Source organism: Mesitornis unicolor, unplaced genomic scaffold, assembly GCF_000695765.1.
Source record: "Mesitornis unicolor isolate BGI_N332 unplaced genomic scaffold, ASM69576v1 scaffold6842, whole genome shotgun sequence".
Classification (NCBI taxonomy): domain Eukaryota; kingdom Metazoa; phylum Chordata; class Aves; order Mesitornithiformes; family Mesitornithidae; genus Mesitornis; species Mesitornis unicolor.
The window spans coordinates 24,756-34,609 of record NW_010167047.1 but is presented as its reverse complement, the minus strand read 5'-3'; the positions used below and the strand labels follow the sequence as shown (position 1 = coordinate 34,609).

Here is a 9,854-nt window from a genome sequence, read left to right as displayed (position 1 = left end):
AGGCTCTGCGGAGCAGGGCACTGGAAACGTCTCAGACCGAACTCAGCAGCAGTGGGAGCTGATGCAGGACACAGGGATCAGGATCAGAGGCAGAGACGAACTGGCAGGGTTCTGCTCGGACTTAGGCCATTGGAGGGGTCAAGATGGAAGGAAGGGCTCCAAGATGGAAGGGTTAAGACCCTTGTGATCCCTCAGCTTTGTGCTGAATATGACGTATGTGGGATGGAATACCTAGTTGGTCAGTTTTGGATCTGCTTCTCTCTGTAGGTGCAGACACACCACCTATGGTGAGGCAGTGGCCTTGTGATTATCACTTGTAGCAGTACACACTGTCTGGAAAATCATGCTGCTAGTTTCAGCAGGTTCAGCCACTTTGAAGAGACTGAGTTGAAAAGTAAAATCCTAACTAGAAAAGTAGTTCTATTTAGCTCAAACCAGGACAGAGGGCAAGTGTAGGGTACTGCATATGGAGAAGAATGACCCCATGTATGAGTACAGGATGGGCGCTGACCTGCTGGAGAACAGCTTAAGAGAAAAGAGAGTCCTGATGGAAATCAGGCTGACCATGAGCCAGCAATGTGCCCTCACAGCCAAGAAGGCAAATGGCATCCTGGGATGCATTAAGAAGCCAGTGGGTCAAGGGAGGTTACCCTGCCTCTCTACTCTGCCACGGTAAGGCCACCTCTGGAATACAGTGTCCAATTCTGGGCTCCGCAGTTCAAGAAGGACAGGGAACCACTGGAGAGAGTCCAGTGTAGAGCCTCTAAGATGATGAGGGGACTGGAGCATCTCCTATATGAGAAAAGGCTGAGAGAGCTGGATCTGTTTAGCCTGGAGAAGAGGAAACTGAGGGGGTATCTCATTAATGCTTAGAAATATCTAAAGGACACAGGTGTCAGGAAGATGGGATCAGACTCTTCTTGTTTGTGCCCAGTGGCAGTACAAGGGACAGTGGTCACAAACTGTAATACAGGAGGTTCAACTTAAACATAAGGAAAAACTTATTTACTGTGAGCATACCAGAGCACTGGAACAGGCTGCCCAGAGAGGTTGTGGAGTCTCCTTCTCTGGAGACATTCAAAACCCGCCTGGATGTGTTCCTATGTGATCTTCTCCAGGTGATCCTGCTCTAGTAGGGTGGGGTTGGACTAGATCTCCAATGATCCCTTCCACCTCTACCATTCTGTGATTCTGTGAGGCAGTAGGCAAATTTGTCTGCACCTTGTGGTGTTGCTTTGCTCTCTCAGCTGTAGTGCTCACAGTGCAGTGTGGAGCCATGCAAAGTTTCTAGCTGGAGCTGGAAGCTGCTTACCAGCACTGCACTGTGCCTGCATGGGTATGCAATAGCTGTTGCAGAGTTGAAGAATGCTAGTGTGGCTACATGCTGACACACCATGGACTCTAATACCATGGCTAGCTCTGTGCTGTCACAGGAGTATTTGTGTTACACTTAGTGGTATGAATGCATGATATACATTATTGTTTTTCTGTTTGCATATGAATACTTCTCACGAAAGTATCACACATGCATAGCGAAAATGTCTTGATTTTCCTGTCCAGTGAAGGGATGTGCACTTAACTAAGACTGTAGGTAAATTTTGGTTAAATGCATACTATCTTGGGGGTTAAGAAAAGGGGCTTTCCAAGTGAGAAATTACAAGTGTAAGATTAATTAATTTTTCATTGTCAGGTTGGATTTGATCCTCCTCCTCACATGAGAGTACCTGGAATCCCTCCAAATCTAGCAGGAATTCCAGGGGGAAAACCGTAAGTAACTTTTAATGTTTTGGTAACATCTGCAATATCTAGAGAGAATAAAGTTATCTTGTGTCATTGAACAAGAATTCTAAGTGTGACAGTGTCTAATTGTTCCCAAGAGATTGTTTTAGACTCCTCTTGGTATGAGGTGCAGCATATAAAGTCTCAAATTGTAGTTGTCATATCCCAGAACAGGTGTGCGTATACCTATTTCCAAGGAAAAGCTGTTGAAGGAATACTTCGAAGGTTATTTTTCCCCTCCTTTCTGGGGGGAGTTAAGGGGACTACAAACTGATAGTGTTAAAATGTGTAAGATTAAAAACATATTGAAACTAAATTTTGTATTATAGTGAGCATAAATGTGTAGTGCAAACTCACAGACTGCTTGTCTGGCACCTGTTTTGTCAGGCATGAGAGTCTTCAACTGTTGATTGCAATGAGTGTCTGAAGCAGTTATTTTAGCAACTGATGCACACCTTTAAAACCTTTGTGTAACTGTGCAGCTTGGGAGCGAAAGAATGATGAAGCAGTTGCACAGCAGGTGGTGCATAGATGTAGGATAACTTTCAAAACAGATTATTTTGATTTAAAATTTTTAATCATTGATGAAGAGGTGGTTAAATAAAATACTTCTGTGATGCTGTAGCTTACTGATGTTACAATAATATAAATTCATCAAAACAGCTTACATCAGATTTTTCAGTAATTTGGCTTTGGTACACTGTTGATACTGAGCTTATCCATATGCAGTAGTCATGAGTGTATATGACTTCTTAAAAATTGTGATTATATTTTAAGTATTTTTGTACAGCTGGTCTCTGCAGGTATATACAGATCATAGGCTGCAGATTTCATTAATCTGTTTCCTTGGAGAGAGTGGGGAAGAGAGAATCATACCAGGTTTCTCGACACTCTGTTAGAACGCATTATTTGTCCCCTCATGCTTGGCATTTAGTCCTATAGTCTCTCTCAACAGAAGGTTGCAGTTAGAGTAGTTTGTTTCTATCTAGGTACTTACACAGTGTTGAAACTCACTTAACACTGCACTTCCTAGGCTGGATGTTCTTGTTGCATACTGTCTTCTGTAGCATTGCATTCTGTGCAGTGGTTTAATTTTTCCTTTTGTAGCTTCAGGAAAAATTCAGAAACTTACTTTTAGGATTCTGTCTAATTTATAAGACACACAATGGATAAAGTTACATACTGACATATTTCTGTTTGCCTGCATTTTGATAACTCCTTTTAATAGCTAGTGATATGTTGTAATGTTAGTCATGCAAACATGAAAATACACCGCGTTAGAAGCAAAGAAGTGTGTGTTTTCTTTTACTCTTTTTGCATAAGAGTAGGAAAGCAGAAGATTTAGATTAGGAAAGCCATCCTGAATGTGTTTCATGGTTATCCACTATGCTTCTGCAAACAGATTTAGCTATCTGTTGGCAGTGTGAGTAACCTGTTAAATCTTGGATTTACTTAAAGAAAAGTTGGTGGTATGTTGACAAGATTACTGAAGTGAGGTCTCAGTGAGTTGGTGTTATGTATCAGATGGTGATATATTTAAATTTAGTACAGTAAGGAACAGTCTTTGTTCCCAGAACATTCTTTTATTAAGGGTCAGACTCATTCTTGCTGACTAGTAGAATTTGGTGTACTTATATAAAGTCTTTTTCTGGAGAGTACATAATCTAGTGGCTTAAAGATTTTACTTTCAAGCAAGTATATTCATAAGCTTTCAATGACTTCTACTGTTAGTAATGCCTGGCAATATTTTATAGTATAAGCTATGAAAACCTGTTTTTGTTCAGTCAGAAATTTTCTGTGACTGAGTTCTAGTTGTTGTGCTATTCAAGGCACAAAAGCAGTGCATGTACACTGCTATACTTTGTGTCCTAGTATTTCATTGCTAAATTACTGTCTGTGTGTTTTGTTTGTTTTAAATCTTGTTTTTTAGTGTTTTCAGCACTTCGTTCACACTGGTTTGGAGATTGTCTACTTTGATACATATTCCCTACTCTCCACTTGATTTGATGTGCTTTATAATGTTTTTTTTGTGGTTGTGTTACTTGGACTGTGTCAGTTACTTCCTCTAAAGTGACTTCCTTGCTTCTTTATTGTAAGTTAGGCAAACCTAAAATTCCATAAACTTATCTGTTTGTGGTTTTTTTTTCAACTGACAGCTTTATAACAAACTCTTGCTGTAGTTTTGATTTGCTACAGATACCTAGATGCCATCTGCTATGTGCAGCATCTTTGAGTATCTCTTACCTGCATTAAGCAAGTCTCCTATATTTTCTGTGCAAAGTGCATGGGTTATATAATAATGCAAATCAATGGAGTAATCCTTGTTTATTTTAAGAATCTGTCTTTTCCTAGAGTGCAGTTAAACTGCCACATTGAATTTCTTTTATGAGATGTAGAGTTTTAGTCTGAGTCTCTTTGCAAGTGGTACTGAGAATTTTCAGATTGAACTATTGAATCCTTAGCTGTGTGTGTATGCTCATGGCTGCACATTTTAATAAGTGGTTATGATGAGTCTGGTGTTTTGTTTTTGTTTTTATTTTCACTCAGTCCTGCTTCCAAGAGGAAATTAACTTCCTTTCTTTCCAAAGTAATGACATTTCTCATAGCACCTAGTTTTCTTTAATCCCTGTATATTCTAAGATCCGTTAATGGCTAGTTTAGAAAAATTAGTAGCCTCTTAAAAAACCCACTCCTAATTGTTTATCTGCTTTTCTCAAGGGACTGTTGTCTGGAAAACATGTCTTTTGCTTGCCTTGTTTTGTAACTTGAGTAAATCTGTGTCTTTACTACCATCTTTTCTTGTTTCTGAATGTGAATCCTTCGGTTTTGCTCTTTGCAGAGTCTAACCAAGGTTAGCAGTGATATAGATGTACTTGGGAAATTGAGTAGCAATCTAGAAAGTGAAAGTGTCTTCAGAAATTTCTTAATTACACAGATGAGCTGGTCTTTGCATTTGGTAGCAGGTTGTTAAAAAAATTGCTATGAGACTTTTCAGGTTTTTCATATTACTTTGATATTTTTGTGTGTACACGTGATCTTTGTTGTTTATTCAGCTGTTTGTAATTCAGTAATTTCATGGATAAGGACTTGATAACTATGTGTGTATGAGTGTACATAAAATAAGTTTTCATATTTGTCATTTTGAGGTTAATTCTCATCAGTAGTTTATTCTTTTCGTAGCAGCTCTTCTGGTTTTGGGATTGTTGGTTTGTTTTTTGAGGGTTTTTTCTGTGGGTTGTTGTTGTTGTTGTTTTTTGTGGGAGCAGAGGGGTGTGATGGTGGTATGTTTTTTCCTTCCAGATTGCCTTGAGCTATCACCTAAACTATAATTATCTTTGTCTTACACTGGGGGCAGGAAATGAGTACTAGTTTTGGACATGGACATAAGGTCTTGCCTTCTGTTGTCTTGATACACTTAACTGTGCCCTAGACAATTAAGCTATTGGTGTGTCGCTGTAATCGTATTTTTTGCTTTGCATAGCCTTTCTAGTGATGTACTTATTTAGCTTTTAGTCTTCTGCACTTGCTAAAAAAATGTTCTTATGAGTTACTTCTTGATGTGAACCGCACCTGCTAATAGTTGGATTGTACACAGACCACAGGTTTTCAAGCTCAGTGGTAAGATTTATGTCCACAGTATTGCTTCTCTGATGTCTAAAATTGCAAATTAATGGTAGCATTAAGGACAACTGTATTTCGCAGCAATTTTTTTCAAATGTGGTTTTAAGTGAAGTAAAAGGTGTTATATAACAGGCACCAAAAAGAACTGAAAGGGAAATTTCATGTACTAAACATTAAATCATAAAACATCATTATAAGCTAACTATTTTTGGTTTTGGAAAGAAATGGTATACTGTTCTGGAATTACTCAAGGCAAAAGTTAAAAACATTTCAGTTCTCCTGATCTTCACACTTGTTCAGTGAACGTACCATGAGAAATATTTTAAAGAAAGTCTAATTTTACTGTATTCTAGTGTAACAGCTTGGTGTTTTCACCAAGACTCTTGTGTCTCTGGATATAATTTTTTGACGATATGTATGAATTTCTATACAAATACCTTTATTCTTATTTCTTGGCATTTTGTCCTGTATATTGAAGCATCATACTCAGATAATCACTGTTTGCTGTGATAACTACAACTGAAAACTAAAAATAAGCTACAGTACAAAGAATAGCTGAAAGTTAAATTCAGTCATCAGTAGAACGAACTGTCTGCTTTTGGATTTTGTATCTGGGGTATTTTTGTGCTAGTTAAGGTATTCTGTTTGAATTGGAAGGATGAAGTGGAAGCATTGTAAGGCATGTTACTTTAGTAGGCAGGAATCGCATCCATTATGTGAATCTGAATAGTTAGAGTAGCTGGCAGGTAGTTTAGTTGATTTGCTGTATTCTTGAGCAGTGAATTAATGTGAAAGCCTGTGCTGTTAAATATTTCCTTGAAGAGGAGAAAACTATTCTAAACTCTCCTCAGCATGTGAGTTGATACTTATTTACAATATATGTATGTGATACTTATTTGGAAATTGAAGGGCCATAATTACGAGATGTAAGCTGAGAAACTGAGTTGTATTAGTATCACCTACTATGTTGTAATGTATAGGTACTCTGCTTCTCTGGTTCTCAGTGCTGCTTTGACACAGTGAGAAGTCTTGGATCCAATAGATCAGAGGTTTATTTCTGTTACTCATAAAGAATACAATAATAATAAGTGACAGTGTAATATTTCTCAGAACACTTTCCTAAATAAAAGGCATGCAAGGTTGTCTTGTAACTGTTCTTTTCATAATATACTATTATTTACAAGTGTATATTGACATGGTAATTGATATGTACTTTGTTTTATGTTAAATTGTAATTGTATTGTATAAGAATTTCATTCACTGTGATGCTTAGCAAGACATGAGGAAGATCTATGTTAATACTGGCAGTCATTTGACCAAAGATTGATAATCATGGAACCAAATCATTTCACAGTGGCGGAATGCAGTGAACAAGACAGAAATCTGTGCCAGCAGTTTCTGGCATACACTCAGTTATAAGACACCATCATAAAAGGATAAAAATGCACATTACATTTTTGCAGATGGGTGGACAAGGGGTGGGGTGCTTGTAAGAAATACCTTGAGCTTTACAGAACTCAATAATTTACCAGATTTTACTAAACATTGACTTTTAATGTTACACAACCAAGATACTTGTTGGTTTTGAGAATTCAGGCCTGTGAGCATATCTAGGGCATTGAAAATTGAGTAATTTCATAATTGTATTTAAGTACACCTACAGCTTTATAGGTGTAGCACTGGAAGTAGAATCCTCCTCAGAAAAAGTGGAATAGGCCCTCTGTCATGGTGACCTGATGGACATCTAGCCAAGGACATCAGCAACTGAGCTGCAAATAATTGTTTGCACTGCTATCTCTAGTACTGTATTTTTCTTCAGACAGAAGCTTTCCCTATCTGGGGAGTGTAAGTCTTCCAAAAGATGCAAGTTTTTTCAAAGTAAAAGGTATACATAATGAAAAGTTATACCATAATGCCTAGTGGATACAAGTTAGTAGACCACGTAAGTATACTGACAGTAGTGATGTTAGCATGACATGCCACATGTCTTCAAGCAAATAAGAACATTTACTTTTATGTTTGCTTGTCTTGGCAGGGGCAGAGTGATTATGCAATGTGTAGTCATTTCTTTACACAGTGGATTGCTGATAACTTGCACTGTTGAAAAAGCTGTCTTGGCTTATAAGAAACTATCGCTGGTCTGTTTTGTTAGGCCCTCAAACGCAGTCATCCTGAGTCCTGACAAACCAGTCTTGAAAGCAAATGCCTCCTCATGATAAAAAAGAGAGTACTCTTATGATCTATATAACTGCACTTTAAACATGAGCACGCTGTAAAATGCTACATGATTAGAAGTATACTGGTTAAGGCTCTAGCATTTCAGAGCAGAGGAGTCATTGTAATTCTACAGTATTCATGAAGCACTTCAAAAATACTCCTGTTGTCTTCCTCCCACCCTATTTCAGCAAGAATTGAGAAGCTGCGTGTATGCACAGAAGTATTTCAAAACGCTAATTATTTAGGTATTTTGAATTGAACAGAACATTTATGCTGTAACCTTCCATTAAAAAAAACCAAAACATTATCGCATACAAGTGGATTATTCATCTTAACCATGCTGGAAAAAGTTGCTTAATACTAACTTAATTGTTTTTCTTCCGTACATGATAAAAGCAAGGGCAGGCTGGAACTTCAAAGTTGTGCAGTTCTGTGTACTCTTATTGCTCACAAATATTCTGCAACTAACTTTGATCTGAAGCCCAGGATGAGGCCCCGCTTTTGAGCCTCTTAAGTGCTATGACACTTTAGTTAGATTCTGTACCTGAATCTTAGCGGTTGTTCAGCCTCAAGCACTATGTTTGCCACTTCTCTTCTGCTTCCTCTCCTGTCCTGTGTCTCATCTGTTTAGGGAATAACTACTTTGAGACAGTCCTGTTTCTACTCCTCTTCACAGAAATGATACAGATTTCTAGTTAAGCCTTTGATTGCTGTAGTTCTTCATTAAAAAAACAAAAAAACCAAAAACCACAAACAAACACACACACAAAAAAAAAACCCAAAAAACAAGAGCCCTGTGGGAAGAAATACATTTAATATGCTGCGCATATTGTATGCATATAAGGGAGTGCACTTTGCACTTGCTTTATTGTCTTGCATTTCCCATTCCTGACTTTTCCAAGACAAAAATGATTTCTTATCTTTTGCACTTGCTTATCATCCATTTCTATGTATTCTCTGAGCAGGCTTTCAACTCACATGTCCAAACATGAAACATGAATGAGGTACAAGAACTGAATGTGTATGCACTATTAATTTCTTCTTTGCTTAATAGTAGTTACTGTTAACCAGTTTTTATCCTTTCCTTCTGTGAAAACTGTGATATTGCATGGAGTTACTGCTTCCACTGTTAACTTCTGTATGAAAGAACTGTGGAGCTCTTTCACCTCTCTACTTCTCACTCTTTTTCTAAAGGAGTATCTTCTGGTCTTCTCTTGGGCACTCAACTTTGGCCTCTAGGAGAATGCTGTTAATGTAACAGCAGCATCTAAAAATAGAGCTATAGATGTGCTTAAAGCAGAAAAAGCAAAAAAGGAGCTCACCAGTGTAACAAAAATTAGCTTTTTGCAGTAGTATTTTCATTATTATTTAAAACAAAGAAAGAAAACCTTCTGTACCTGAAACCTTTGTTAGCTGCTATTTGTGCCCTGCTCTTTGAGTGGAGTTGACTTTAAACATTACATTGAACATGAAGAAATAATTTTGTGTACTTTTTCCAAGGAGGAGTGTTTTTATTCAGTGTTGGAATTCACTTCCTCAAACCTTAGTTTCCATATACTTGAAATCATGCACTGAATACAAATAAAAAATGTTACAGAAGTGCCAGTACTTCCTGGGAAACTGAGCCTTTCAGCTCTTCCAAAATACTCAGGAAAACAATTATGAGAAGATGGTATCATCTTTCTGATGAAAGGTGTGTATCTTTCTATTTTGTGTTTAAAGCACTAGTTACCGGCTGGAAAGAGATGCACGTGAGCACAGCTGATGCTGATGTTAAAGATGAGGTGCAGAAAGAGAACAAAAGTTGAACTTTGGCTAGTGCTACTGCAAGGCTACAGTTGCAAATCTCATGGAAGAAGTCTGAAAGAGTAGTGCCTGATGAGGGATTGCTGCTGCGGGACTTATGCTGAGACTTGGATCTGCTGGCTAGATTCTAGGGGCTAAAAGATCTTTTGATTATCCAAATGGCTGATGGATAGCAGCCATGACTTTGATCCATAGAGTTAAGAGTAGAATTTAACGTGCTTCCCCACTGCATGAATACTTTAGGTGAGGCAAGCTGAAAATATCTATTGTGAATCCTTGCCTCCCTCTAAGGTTTCATGTGTGTCTTGACACTGTAGCTCTGATTTTCATAAGAAAGATTGTCAAAGAAATGAAATTATAAAATACAGTGTTTCACTTGCATTATAGCACTCTTAACTGAAAAAAAAAATTCTTTTTCTTCCCTCTTTCCC

General features: G+C 37.8%; 1 protein-coding gene across 1 annotated transcript in view; it reads left to right on the top strand.

Annotated features, from left to right (window-relative positions):
* Positions 1–241: 241 nt before the first annotated feature.
* Positions 242–9,854, top strand: part of LOC104536019 (transducin-like enhancer protein 1) — a gene marked incomplete at its 5' end in the record, with an annotated part of 15,752 nt that continues 6,139 nt past the window's right edge. The window contains 2 exons of the mRNA XM_010178534.1: positions 242–253; positions 1,691–1,767. Of these exons, the coding sequence (XP_010176836.1) occupies positions 242–253; positions 1,691–1,767 (89 nt within the window). The remainder of the gene's footprint in view (positions 254–1,690; positions 1,768–9,854) is intronic.